The following is a 14,997-nucleotide window of genomic DNA, read 5'->3' as shown; positions in this document are numbered from 1 at the left end:
AAGGTAAGTGTCTCTCCACCTTCTTACCATCCTATTAACCTGCTCTGTCACTGTCAGCTCTGTTCCAGTGAGCTTCCTAGTGTCCTGCCATTCATTGAGTGCTCCCTTGTCTTGTTCCTTCTCCCAAAGTGCTTGCCCTCACATATATCAGGGTTAAATTCCATCTGCCATTGATCTGCCCAATCTGTTTATATCCTCCTCAAACCTAGAACCTTTCTGCTCACCGTCAGCAACACGGACAATTTCTGTGTCATCTGCAAGAGTGTGCCAGAGAGAAAGAGTGGGAGAGGGATGGTGAGGGATGGAGGGAAGGAGAGAGAGAGAGAGAGAGAGAGATTTGAGACACTACAAGAGAACTGGAATTTAGAGTGTCGTACTGATAAGAGTGAAGAAAGTGTAAGCAGGGTTGGAGAGCCTCCTGTAGTGAAGAGGAACAGCATTCTCTGTGATCTTTCATGACCAGAACTCAGGGTCCTGGTGAATCACTGAACGAGGGCTATGTGTAGGGCTGAGGGAGATCTGTGGGGGTTCAGCTGTGTGTAAAATTACGGAAGAAGTTACAGGTCGGGGGGGGGGGTAGGGTTCAACAGAAGTTATTAAATTGTCCAGAGCAAGACCATGACAGATTATGGAAAGATTCAGGAATCTAACCTCAGGCACAGAGAAGTGAGTGGTCAATGTAGGACTGAGGGTGTTGTACACAAATCCTCACTTCTACTACCTCTCTTGAAAAGTAGAACCACATTAGTCACCCTCCATTCCCCTGTGGCCAGAGAGGAATTAAATATTTGTGTCAGTGTCCCTGCTATTCCCTGCCTCACCTCCTGCAGCAGCCTGGAATATAATTCATCCAGGCCAGGGGAACTGTCCATTTTTAAGCTCAACAGGGCCTCCTATATATCCCCATTTCCCATGTCAAACTGTGCAAGTTCCTCGCAGTCCCTGTTCCTGAATTCTGAACCTACGTTCACTTCCTTTTGCGTGAAGATCGAAGAGAAGTATTTATTTAACATCCTTCCAATATCCTGCGGCTTCACACATAGGCTGCCCCCTTGGTTCCTAATGGGCCCTACTCTTTCCCTGCTTAACTGTTTCCCTTTAATGTAATTTATAAAATATTTATAAAATAGGTTAGGATTCTCCCTAATCCTGTTCACAATGTCCTTTCTCATGCCCCCCTTTTGCTCTTCTAATTGCTTTCTCAAGGTCCCTCCTACATTTCTTGTATTCCTCAAGGACCACAGCTGAATTGTTCCATCTGGACTTGCTAAAATTTCTTCTCCTCTTCCTCATCCAGTCCTGAATTGTCCTGGATATGCAAGATTCTCTGAACGTATTGCTGCTTACATTTCCCCCAAAAGGAAACATGCTGGGCCTGCACTCTCCCAGCTCATTTTTGAATGTATCCCACCACCACTTCCACCTTACCCCCTGCTCAACCATAACATTACCCATAAGCAGCTATTCTCTGTCTACGGTGGTCAGATCCTGCTTTATTTTAATAAATTGTGCCTTCCAAAGCTGTCTTTTGCAGGCCATCTTTTTCCTCGTCCAGAATAAATTTGAACTGCACTATGTTGTGGTCACTATTGCTAAAATGCTCCCCAACTGCCACATCAAACACTTGTCTGGCTTCTTTCCACAGACCAGATCCAGCACTACACTGTCCCCTGTTGGGCCTTCTGCAAAAACCTCCCTTGGATACTCCCCCTCTAAACCCTTCACACTTTGACAATCCCTTCCAGCTCAGAGAGCAAACCTACATCCAAAATCTCAAAACTCACTATGACTATCCCAATTTACTTTGGGGAAAGCTGAAATCCCCGAGGATACAGTAATTATCCGATTATTGCTCTAACACACCTCTGTGAACTGTCTACAACAATGATCCCGGGGATGGTTGAGAACTCTGGGTCTGCACTCAAAGGTGTTTAGAAAGATGAGGGGGATCTGATTGAACCTTCGAGAATACTGAGAGGCCTGGATAGAGTGGATGTGGTGAAGATGTTCCCACCAGCAGGAGCGACTAGGATCTGAGGGCACAGTCTCAGGTGAAGAGACAACCCTTCAGACCTGAGATGTAGAGGGACTTCTTCAGTCAGAGGGTGGGGAATCTGTGTGCTGCAGGAGAATTGTGGAGGATAAGTCGTTGAGTATATTTCAGACAGAGATTGGCTATTGATTAGTAAGGGGAACAAGGCTTATAGGGAGAAGGCAGGAAAATGGGATTCAGAAACAGATCAGCCATGATTGGAAGGTGGAGTAGGCTCAATGGGCCAAACAGCCACATCCAACTCATATATCTCATGGTCTTATGGCCAGAGACACAGAGCCCTGAGATTCTCCCAGATACAAGGGGCAGAGAGGGGCGGAGGGGGGTTCTGAGAGGGGCAGAGAGGGGCTCTGAGAGGGGTTCTGAGAGGGGCAGAGAGGGGTTCTGAGAGGGGTGGAGAACATACATGAGGAACTAAGAGGAAGTTACCTGGGGTGAGAGAGAGAGAGAGAGAGAGAGAGAGAATGACAGAGGCTGAGAGACAGAAAATGTGTCAGAGAGCGAGCCAGGGAGAGAGAAATAGGATTTAGGTTCAGATATTTATTCACACACGTACTCGAGTCTGGGGGTGTACAAAGTTGCTGTTCTGCAGTTCCATCTCAGTGTATAAAAGACAGGTTTATAAACAGAAACAGCCAGAAAAATGGAAATGTCCAGATCTCACTGGTGCCAGAAAAACAAATCCACTACCTCCTTCCTCAGTCTGTGATCACTCGGGCATCCCAGCTCCCCACACACAGCCAGAATACCCCCACCTCATGGTCAGGTACCCAGACCCTACCACTGTCTGGAGCTGGAACACAGACAGACAGAGACAGAGATGGAGAGGGAGAGGGACAGAGAGAGGGAGAGATAGAGAGAGAGGGGTAGAAAGGGAGAGAAAGAGGGAGAGGGAGACAGAGAGAGAGAGAGAGAGGTGAGTGAGAGAGAGAGAGAGGGAGAGGGACAGAGAGAGACAGAGAAAGAGCGACAGAGCGAGAGAGAGAGACAGAGAGGAGGAGACAGAGACACACAGAGAGATAGAGACAGAAGGAGATAGAGAGACATGCAGAGCCAGAGAGACAGAGTAAGAGAGAGAGAGAGAGAGAGGGAGAGAGAGAGAGAGAGCACGATGGAGTTGGAGAGCTGGGGAATGTGTCAGTGCTGGGATCGGACCGAACTGGAGAGCCACCATGTGGTTGGAGAGCAGAAGGCTCCCTCTCCTCGGAAATACACAATCGTTCGCTCAACAATGTCACCACCGTCCTACACCATTCAGTATTAGTGTCTTTCTCCAGAACAGTACCCGGCCCAGCCCGGCCCAGCCCGGCCCAGCCCGGCCCAGCACGGCCCAGCACGGCCCAGTACAGCCCGGCCCAGCACGGCCCAGTACAGCCCGGCCCAGTACAGCCCAGGCCAGCCCGGCCCAGCACAGCCCGGCCCAGCACAGCCCGGCCCAGTACAGCCCAGCCCAGCCCAGCCCGGCCCAGTACAGCCCAGCCCAGCCCAGCCCGGCCCAGCCCAGCCCGGCCCAGTACTGCCCAGCCCGGCCCAGTACTGCCCAGCCCAGTCCAGCACGGCCCAGTACAGCCCGGCCCAGCACGGCCCAGTACAGCCCGGCCCAGTCCAGCTCAGCCCAGTACAGCCCAGCCCAGTCCAGCCCAATCCAGCTCAGCCCAGTACAGTCCAGCCCAGTCCAGCCCAATCCAGCTCAGCCCAGTACAGTCCAGCCCAGCCCAGTCCAGTTCAGCCCAGCCCGACCCAGTACAGCCCGGCCCAGCCCAGCCCAGCCCAGTCCAGCACACCACAGCACAGCCCAGTCCAGTACAGTCCAGCCCAGCCCAGTACAGTCCAGCCCAGTACAATCCAGCCAAGTCCAGCCCAGCCCAGTCCAGCCCAGCCCAGTCTGGCCCCATTCAGTCCAGCCTAACCCAGCCCAATCCAGACCAGTCCAGTAGTTGTGATTCCTGGACTCAACAGTGACCCCTTCCTCCCCCATGGCCCCACACTCTGTCATTCCTCCCTGACCTTCCTCCCACCTCTATCCTCATTCAGTCCCTTCAGCCCATCTCCCAGCTCCTAGCATCACACTGAAACTCTCTCCCTGAACCCTGAACAGGAACAATAGCCATAGAGCTGGGTGTTTTTGGATAGTTCTGTCAAAGATGGGTTGAATGGCCTCCTCTTACATTCAGGGAGTCATGCAGCACAGAAGAGGCCATTTGGCCCATCAAGTTTACACTGATCTACTAACACTATCCCACATTCCAGTGTCATTGTCTTGAACATTTCAAATCCTTATCACAAACTTTATTCAGCCCCCACAGAGCCCAGTCCCCTCCCCCTGCCAGACCCCCCACCCCAGCCCCCTCCGAACACTCCCAGTTCCCAGATACCCCACAAATCCCCCTCCCAGCACCCCCAGCTCCACCCCCAACCCTCACAGACCCCCTCCAGCCCCCGGCCCTCTCCCAGTGAGTGACCCTACCTTTAAGACCATGTGAAGCATCATTTGCAGACCTGCTTTTCCTGGGTATTTCCCGGCGATGTTCTTCGCTGTCAAATCAAACAGTGTGGCACAGGACTCGGTGCAGATACTGTGCACCAACATCTTCTTGCCCACTCCGTGGGGACCAGCCAGAAGGATGGACTTCACCAGGGGAGCTTTCTCATGGAGTGGCTGGGAGCCTACGGAGAGCAGAGTGAGAAAGCAGAGGATCTCTATTGGTCAGGGAGAGACCCAGCTGAGACCCCCGTGGTTGCCAAAGCCCAATCCTGGGGCGGGGTGGGGGGTGGGGGAGGGGGGTCACACAGTTTGCTCACCGACACTGATGTTGTTGCAAGCACAAATGTACAAGTTGGCATCCACACTGAGCCCGCCCGGGTGGACAGGTCACTTACTGGTTGGGAGGTGCCGATTGAGATGGAGTTCACACACCAATGGATCATGGACCCCAATCCTGAACACTGTGTTACCAAGGCCACCATTTTTAAAAATGCAAACCAAGCATTAGGTTTCATTTAGAGTCAGAGAGTCACAGAGACTTACAGCACAGAAACAGACCCTTCGGTCCAACCCGTCCATGCTGACCAGATATCCCAACCCAATCTAGTCCCACCTGCCAGCACCCGGCCCATATCTCTCCAAACCCTTCCTATTCATATACCCATCCAGATGCCTTTTCGATGCTGTAATTGTACCAGCCTCCACCACATCCTCTGGCAGCTCATTCCATACACGTACCACCCTCTGCTTGAAAAAGTTGCCCCTTAGGTCTCTTTTATATCTTTCCCCTCTCACCCTAAACCTATGCCCTCTAGTTCTGGACTCCCCGACCCCAGGGAAAAGACTTTGTCTATTTATCCTATCCATGTCCCTCTTGATTTGGTCACCCCTCAGCCTCCGATGCTCCAGGGAAAACAGCCCCAGCCTGTTCAGCCTCTCCCTATAGCTCAAATCCTCTAACCCTGGCAACATCCTTGACGATCTTTTCTGAACCCTTTCAAGATTCACAACAGCTTTCTAATAGGAAGGAGACCAGAATTGCACACAATATTCCAACAGCAGCCTAACCAATGTCTTGTACAGCCACAATATGACCTCCCAACTCCTGACCAATAAAGGAAAGCATACCAAACACCTTCTTCACTATCCTATCTACCTGTGACTCCACTTTCAAGGAGCTATGAACCTGCACTCCAAAGTCTCTTTGTTCAGAAACACTCCCCAGGACCTTACTATTAAGTGTATAAGTCCTGCCCTGATTTGCCTTTCCAAATGCAGCACCTCACATTTCTCTGAATTAAACTCCATCTGTCACTTTCTAGAGGGACAGCATCATAAAGTAGATAAGATCTGCTCAACCTCTACCCACCCTTGTTTGGACGTACTCTGTGTAAATCTGGTCACCATATTATAAACTGGAAACAGTAAATAAAGAAGATTCATAAGAATGATATCAGCAATTTGTGGAAGTAAGTACCAGGAAAGGATTGGCAGACTGGACCCCATCTCTCTTAGAAAGAGTCAAATGGTGGCCTTGAGAAACGGTTTTGATTGAGTGATCACAATGAGTGTGGAGCTGGCTGGAAGGGGTTCTCTTCGATTTTATTTCTGTGACATTGTGGGTGCTCTGAAAGTACATTGTTGACAATACAATGACTGAGCGAGATACATTAATTCATAAATTTAGAACATCATTGGCTGATGTGAAAGTTGACAAGGCACTGGGACTGGGTGAGGTACATCCCAGAATTCTGAAGAAAGTGAGGATACGAATTGTGGGAACACTGGTCACAATCTTTCAGTCTTCCCCAGACTCAGGGGAGCTGCCAGAGGATTGGAGAATTGTTTAAGCAAGACTGGAAGGATAATCCCAAAAATTACAGACCAGTCAGTTTACCATCAGGGTGGGGAAGCTTCTAGAAACAATTATTCAGGATAGAGTCAGTAATCACATGGAAAAAGGTGGGAAAATCAGGAGGAGCCGGCTTGGATTTCTAAAGAGGAAGTTGTGTTTAACTAACAGACAGGAATTTGTCACAATATTTGTGTGAAGAGTTCTGATAATGTTGTGTCTCAAGGCAGTTGGTGACCATCACTCACTAACCTGTCAGGAGATTCCGTGTCACTGGTCCTGGGATCTGTGGTGTTTGTGATGAACCTGATCCTAGAGCCTGATCTCTGGCCACACACTGGACATGTGCACCTGGGAGGTGGAGGTAGCCTTTGGCCTCAGTATCGCTAGTGTCCCAGGGAATTAACACAAGCCTGGAGGCCTTCTCCTTTAATGCAATGGGTATTAGAGGGAAGGCCAATGAGGTAAGGGTATGGATTGATACAGGGAATTGGGACGAAAGGAGCAGGACTGGTAACTCAATATTCCAGGGTATAGCATCTTAAGACAGGACAGGGGAGGGTGGCAGAGGGGAAGTGCTGTTGTCTTGTTAATTCACGAGTCAGTTACTATGGTAAGGAGGGAGGATATCTTGGCAGAGTCTTTCAAATGAGGCTTTGAGAGTAGAATTTAGGAATAAAAAAGGAGCAGCCATATTGCTTGGAATGTATGATAGTCTCTCGAATAGTTAGCGGGCAATGGGGGAACAGATCTGTAGGCAATTCACGAAGGTATGTAAAAACAACATGAGGGTGATTATATCAGGGTTTCAGTTGGCAGGTAAGGGCAGAGAGAATCCAAGATGGTCAACAATATCTCAAAGGGAAGGAAAGAGCGTTTTCTCTTATCCTGAGCATTTGGAACTTGTCCCCTTGTTATCTACCCTCAGCACTGACCCCATCCCCTCGGTACTGACCCCACCCTTTCGGCACTGACCCCGACCCTTTGGCACTGACCTCTAACCCCTTGGCACTGACCCCACCGCCTCGGCACTGACCTCCCCCCCAACCCTCGGCACTGACCCCGACCCTTTGGCACTGACCTCTAACCCCTCGGCACTGACCCCGACCTCCTTGGCACTGACCCCCCCACGCCCTCGGCACTGACCTCTAACCCCTCGGCACTGACCCTGACCCCTCAGCACTGACCCACATCTCAGGGCTAATTGGTCAACACTAACCCTCAGGCATGACCTTCCAGTACTGACCCTCTCACCCAGACCTGACCCTTCAGCACTGACCTCTCACCTCAGGTTGACCCTTCTATAGCCTGTTGCCCACAGCTGATGCCAGGGTGAGGTGAGGACAGTGTGACAGGTTTACACCAAGACACACTTTGGAAACATGGAGGCCATGGCTGTTGTGTGTGAGAGAGACTCTGAGTGGGTTATCTCTGTCCTTTCAGCTGTTCCCTCTGGTCTGGAGTTGCCCAGAGTGTGTGAGCTGGGTGAAGGTGTAATCCAATCACTTACCCAAGGGTAGGATGGCGTACATGGTGATGATCTGGCGGATATCGTACAGTGATGGCATTGGGTTGATGTTGGCACCGAGCAGGGTGCTCCCTAAGTAACTGAAATCTCCTGTGGAAACATGAGCCAGTCAGTAAGTCAGGCAGTGGTCAGAGAAGAGGGTGAGAATAGGCTGCAGGAAGAGTCAGGGCAGGACAATTCAGTGAAACAGCACAGGCTGGTAAATGATCCCACAGCCAACGGATCAGATCTAAGCTCTGCAGTCCTACCCCACCCAGTTATGTATATATGGAAGATCCACAAATATCCCCATCCTGAGTAATGGAAGAGCCCCAGCACATCAGTGTGAAAGATAAGGCTGAAACTTTCACAGTAATCTTCAGTCTGAAGTGCCGAGTGGAAGGTCCATCTCAGCCTCCTGCAGTTGTCCCCAGAGTCACAGCTACCAGCCTCCAGCTAATTCGATTCACTCCACGTGATATCAACACAGAGGCTACAACAGCAGGTCAGAGGCTGGGAATCCTGCAGCGAGTAACTCACCTCCCGACTCCCCAAAGCCTGTCCACCATCTACAAGGTACAGTCAGGAGGGTGAGGGAATACTCCCCACTTGCCCCTGGATAGGGGCAGCTCCAACAACACTCAAGAAGCTCAACACCATCCAGGACAAAGCAGCTCCTGCTTGATTGGCCCCACACCCACAAACACCCCCTCCCTCCACCCCCGATGCTCAGTAGCAGCAGTGTTTACCATCTACAAGATACACTGCAGAAATTTACCCAAAGACCCTCAGGCAGTACCTTCCAAACCCACGATCACTTCCATCCAGAAGGACAAGGGCAGCAGATACAACAACTCCTGCAGGTTCCTGAGTGGAAATAGAGTCTCGGATCCTCGGGTCATGCAGCACGGAAACAGACCCTTCGGTCAAACCTGCCCATGCTGACCAGGTGTCCCTGTGTTTGGCCCATTTCCCTCTAAACCTTTTCTATTCATCTTCTGGATTAGTGGTGCTGGAAGAGCACAGCAGTTCAGGCAGCATCCAAGTAGCTTCGAAATCGATGTTTTGGGCAAAAGCCCTTCATCAGGAATAAAGGCAGTGAGCCTGAAGCGTGGAGAGATAAGCTAGAGGAGGGTGGGGGTGGGGAGAGAGTAGCATAGAGTACAATGGGTGAGTGGGGGAGGGGATAAAGGTGATAGGTCAGGGAGGAGAGGGTGGAGTGGATAGGTGGAAAAGAAGATAGGCAGGTAGGACAAGTCCGGACAAGTCATGGGGACAATGCTGAGCTGGAAGTTTGGAACTAGGGTGAGGTGGGGGAAGGGGAAATGCGGAAACTGTTGAAGTCCACATTGATGCCTTGGGGTTGAAGTGTTCCGAGGCGGAAGATGAGGCGTTCTTCCTCCAGGCGTCTGGTGGTGAGGGAGCGGCGGTGAAGGAGGCCCAGGACCTCCATGTCCTCAGCAGAGTGGGAGGGGGAGTTGAAATGTTGGGCCACAGGGCGGTGTGGTTGATTGGTGCGGGTGTCCCGGAGATGTTCCCTAAAGCGCTCTGCTAGGAGGTGTCCAGTCTCCCCAATGTAGAGGAGACCTCATCGGGAGCAACGGATACAATAAATGATATTGGTGGATGTGCAGGTGAAACTTTGATGGATGTGGAAGGCTCCTTTAGGGCCTTGGATCATGTCTTTTAAATGTTGATACTGTATCTGTAACTATAGCCTCCTCTGGCAGCTCATTCCACGTATGAACCACCCTTCTGGGTAAAAAGGTTACCCCTTAGGTTCCTTTTAAATCTTTTCCCTCTCACTTTTAACCTATTCCCTCCAGTTTTGAGTAAAAAAACCTTGTCTATTTACCCTATCCATGCACCCCCCCCCACCTGCAATTTTATAAACCTCTATCAGGTCACCCCTCAGCCTCCGATGCTCCAGGGAAAACGTCCCAGCTGTCCAGCCTCTCCTTATAAATCAAACCCTCCAGCCTGGGCTATATATCATCATTCCTTCAGTTTTGCATCAGATCCACACAAACATCCCCTAATATCAGTTAGTGTTTGATCTTTGTGGCTGAAGGTCAAGGGTGAAAGGGAAAGGGTTTAGGTTGAAGCTGAGCAGGACAATGGGGTTGGACAGGAGGGAATGTCAGTCAATGACTAGGACCCAGAGTCAGATACTCACCTAAATAACTGGCCAGAGGAACCTGTGGGGCTGCCTTCAACAATCCCTGTTCAATCAACTCATCGCACAGAGAGTTCAAACTCCTGAAACACAAAGGGAACATTGTCACATCCTCCAGCACAGCAGGGAAGGAGCTCTCCAGAATCTCAGCACTGGGATTTTTAAAACCATCTCACCCATTATGTACAGTGCAGCACTCAGCACTGACCCTCCGACAGTGCCCACTCCCTCAGCACTGACCCTCCGACAGTGCAGCACTCCCTCAGCACTGACCCTCCGACAGTGCCCACTCCCTCAGCACTGACCCTCCGACAGTGCCCACTCCCTCAGCACTGACCCTCAGACAGTGCGGCACTCCCTCAGCACTGACCCTCCGACAGTGCCCACTCCCTCAGCACTGACCCTCCGACAGTGCCCACTCCCTCAGCACTGACCCTCCAACAGTGCCCACTCCCTCAGCACTGACCCTCCGACAGTGCCCACTCCCTCAGCACTGACCCTCCGACAGTGCCCACTCCCTCAGCACTGACCCTCTGACAGTGCCCACTCCCTCAGCACTGACCCTCCAACAGTGCCCACTCCCTCAGCACTGACCCTCCAACAGTGCAACACTCCCTCAGCACTGACCCTCCGACAGTGCGGCACTCCCTCAGCAATGACCCCCCCACAGTGCAACACTCCCTCAGCGCTGACCCTCCGACAGTGCGGCGCTCCCTCAGCAATGACCCCCCCACAGTGCAACACTCCCTCAGCACTGACCCTCCACAATGTGGCACTCCCTCAGCACTGACCCTCCACAGTGCGGCACACCCTTAGCACTGGCCCTCTGACAGTGCGGCGCTCCCTCAGCACTGACCCTCCGACAGTGCTCACTCCCTTAGCACTGACCCTCCACAATGTGGCACTCCCTCAGCACTGACCCTCCGTCAGTGCCCACTCCCTCAGCACTGACCCTGCGACTGTGCAGCACTCCCTTAGCACTGACCCTCCGTCAGTGCCCATCCCTCAGCACTGACCCTCCGACAGTGCCCACTCCCTCAGCACTGACCCTCCGACAGTGCCCACTCCCTCAGCACTGACCTTCCCATTATGAAGGGCACTGTACAAACCTGATTCTGATTATGGTGTGTGATAGTCACCCTAGGAGACAATGACACGTCTGTTCTGATCATTACCACGATATTTTGTAAACATTCACAGAAAGGTGAATTGAGTTATTCTGTCACACGACTGTGTAATTGTAATGTTCCCAGTAACAGCAGGCTGCTGCCAGGCATGGACACAAACAAGTCATGCGTACAATGAGTTTCCGATCCAGCGTGATGTCAATCCCTCAGGTACTGATCCCAAAGACTGGCTGATCACATCAAATCTATGTCCCTCCTGTCTTTACCCAACCTGCTCGTGTTTACAAAGCACACAACAGTGTCCCAGTGTTCGATAGGATCCTGTCATTGGACAGCATTTACTGAATAATCTTGAAGGTGTAAAGACTGATGCTGACATTGATGTTCGAATTGTCAGTCTGGCTCACAGAGTGGTGACAGATACTAACTGACAGGGTCTGTTCCATGCAGATAGAAAGAACGTGCATCTGCATTGCTCTGTCACAACTCACCAACATCGCTGAGAGTAATTCTCTGGGTCAGTTCTTAGAGCTATGATTTGACCAATCAGAATCAATCTGCCGTAAAATTAAATCAAAGGTTGTTGGTTAACTGTTAGTCATTATTAACTGGTGCATTCTCCATGGCAACACATCGGCCAAACAAAGTCCACTTGTCAAGTGATGCTTAGCATCCCTGCATTGCAGAACAGGACAATGGCCCAATGGTATGTATCATTGCTGGACTATTAGTCTATAGATCCAGGGAATGTTCTGGGGATCTGGGTTTGAATCTGGGTTTCCACAATAAATGGTGGAATTTGAATTCAATAAAAAACATCTGGAATTAACTGATGATTGTGAAAAGTTTGTCGATTGTCAGAAACAGCCAACTAGTTCATCAACAGAAGCAGAACAGGACTCCAGCACAATCTGTAACCTCATGGCCCAGCATATCCCCCACTCAACCACTACCATCAAGTCAGGGGATCAACCCTGGTTCAATGGAGAGTGCAGAAGGGCATGCCAAGAGCAGCACCAGGCAGATCTAAAAATGAGGTGTCAACCTAGTGAAGACACCAAATAGGACTACTTGCCAAATGGCATAAACAGCAAGCGATAGAGCTAAACGATCCCACAACCAAAGGATCAGATCTAAGCTCTACAGTCTTTCCACATCCAGTCATGAATGGTGGTGGATAATTCAACAACTCAATGGAGGAGAAGACTCTACAAATATCCCCATCCTCAATGATAGAGGAGCCCAGCACATCAGTGCAAAAGATAAGGCTGAAATATTTGCAGTAACCTTCAGTCAGAAATGCCAAGTGGATGATCCATCTCGGGCTCCTCCAGTGATCCCCCGCATCACAGATACAGTCTCCAAACAATTCGATTTACTCCACGTGATATCAAGGAATGGCTGGAGGCACTGGATACTGCAAAAGCAATAGGCCCTGATAACGTTCCCGCAATAGTACTGAAGACGTGTGCTTCAGAACTTGCTGCTCCCCTAGTCAAGCTGTTTCAGTCCAGTTACAACACTGGCAACTACCCGACAATGTGGGGAATTGCCCAGGTATGTCCTGTACACAAAAAGCAGGACAAATCCAACCTGGCCAATTCCTGCCCCATCAGTCTCCTCTCGATCCTCAGTAACGTGATGGAAGGGGTCAGTAACAGAGCTATCAAGCAGCACCCACTCAGCAACAACCTGCTCAGTGACACCCAGTTTGGGTTCCCCCAGGGTCACCCAGCTCCTGACCTCATTCCAGCCTTGGGTCAAACATGGACAAAGGAGCTGAGTTCCAGAGGGGAGGGGAGAGGGACAGTCCTTGACATCAAGGCTGCATTCGGCCGAGTGTGACATCAAGGACCCCCGAGCAAAACTGGAATCAATGGGTATGGGGGTCAAACTCTCCACTGGTTAGAGTCAGACCTGACACACAGGAAGATGGTTGTGGTTGTTGGAGGGTCAGTCATCTCAGCTCCAGGACATCTCTGCAGGAGTTCCTCAGGGGAGGGTCGCAGGCCCAACCATCTTCAGCTGCTTCATCAATCACCTTCCCTCTGTCATAAGGTCAGAAGTGGGAATGTTCGCTGATGGTTCAGCACCATTCACAACTCCTCAGACACTGGAGCAGTTAGTGCTCAAATGCAGCAAGTTCTGGACAATCTCCAGCCTTGGGATGACGAGTGACAAGTAACAGTCACCGCACACAAATGCCAGACAATGGCCAGCACCAATAAGAGACAATCTAACTATCACCCCTTCACATTGAATGGTGTTAGTATCACTGAATCCCCCACTATCAACATCCTGGGGGTTACTGTTGACCAGAAACACACTTGGACTCATTGCATAAACACAGAGTCAACAAGAGCAGGTCAGAGGCTGGGAATCCTGCAGCGAGTAACTCCCCTCCTGACTCCCCAAAGCCTGTCCACCATCTACAAGGCACAGTCAGGAGGGTGATGGAATACTCCCCACTTCCTTGGATGGGGGCAGCTCCAACAACACTGAAGAAACCTGACACCATCCAGGACAAAGCAGCCCCCACTTGATTGGTACCACATCCACAAGCATCCCCTCCCTCCCCCACTGACAGTCAGTAACAGCAGTGTGTACCATCTACAAGATACACTGCAGGAATTCACCAAAGATCCTCAGACAGCACCTTCCAAACCCAAGGCCACTTCCATTGAGAAGGACAAGGACAGCAGATCCATGGAAACACCACCCCCTGCAGGTTCATCTCCGAGCCCCTCACTATCCCGACTTGGAAATATAATTGCTCTGCCTTCACTGTCACTGGGTCCTGGAATTCCCTCCCTAAGGACATTGTGGGTCACCCTACAGCACATGGACTGTAGCGGTTCAAGAAGGGAGCTCACCCCCACCTTCTCAAGGGGCAACTAGGGACGGGGCAGGAAATACTGGGCCCAGGCAGTGACCCCCAGGTCCCACAAAATAAATAAATAAATTTTAAAAACGCTTGGCCCATCGACTCTGCAACGGCCCTCCCCCTGACCCTGTAATCCCCCATCCCCCACGGCCACTCTGACCCTCCCCTGACCCTGTAAGCCCCCATTCCCCACAGCCACACTGACCCTCCCCCTGACCCTGTAATCCCCTATTCCCCACAGCCACTCTGACCCTCCCCCTGACCCTGTAATCCCCTATTCCCCACAGCCACTCTGACCCTCCCCCTGACCCTGTAATCCCCTATTCCCCACAGCCACACTGACCCTCCCCCTGACCCTGTAATCCCCTATTTCCCATGGCCAATTGACCCTCCCCCTAACCTTGTAATCCCATATTTCCCATGGCTAATCCCCCTAACCTGCACATTTTAGGAACCCAGAGAACCCGGAGGAAACCCACACAGACACGGGGAGAATGTGCAAACTCCACACAGACAGACGCCCGAGGATGGAATTGAACCTGGGTCCCTGGCGCCGTGCGGCAGCAGTGCTAACACTGAGCCACAATGCTACCCTCTCCCCCCATGCAATATAAATATTGGTTTTCTCCTTGAAGTGGTATTCTTGTGAATTGTCCTGATGAGAGTGAGATGAAATGATTTAACAAATTGTGTCTTTTTTTTCAACAATACGCACGTCCAGATTAATGATCATTTGAATTGAAGCTCCAGCAGTTGTAGGGATAGGATTTAACCCCAGGTCCTGAGGGATCTCGTGTAGTTCAGTGATGTCCCCATTTCCCCAGAGGGTGCTAGACCCGGATGTTGACTGGTGAAGATAGTCAGGGGAGAGGATGGGGGGAACGGTCCTGTCACTGGATGAGGAATCCTGACT

At 51.1% G+C, this 14,997-nt stretch overlaps 1 protein-coding gene across 1 annotated transcript in view; it reads right to left on the bottom strand.

Moving 5' to 3' along the window:
- The window catches only part of LOC140476717 (dynein regulatory complex protein 11-like), a 222,927-nt gene that overhangs the window by 8,494 nt on the left and 199,436 nt on the right, over positions 1–14,997 (bottom strand). Inside the window, exons 12-14 of the mRNA XM_072569537.1 lie at positions 10,074–10,156; positions 7,901–8,008; positions 4,521–4,720 (exon numbers count right to left, since the gene is read on the bottom strand). Coding sequence (XP_072425638.1) covers positions 4,521–4,720; positions 7,901–8,008; positions 10,074–10,156 — 391 coding nt within the window. The remainder of the gene's footprint in view (positions 1–4,520; positions 4,721–7,900; positions 8,009–10,073; positions 10,157–14,997) is intronic.

This window comes from Chiloscyllium punctatum, chromosome 5, assembly GCF_047496795.1.
Source record: "Chiloscyllium punctatum isolate Juve2018m chromosome 5, sChiPun1.3, whole genome shotgun sequence".
Lineage (NCBI taxonomy): Eukaryota > Metazoa > Chordata > Chondrichthyes > Orectolobiformes > Hemiscylliidae > Chiloscyllium > Chiloscyllium punctatum.
Note: the sequence above shows the minus strand (reverse complement) of the source record. Positions and strands in the feature narration are given on the sequence as shown.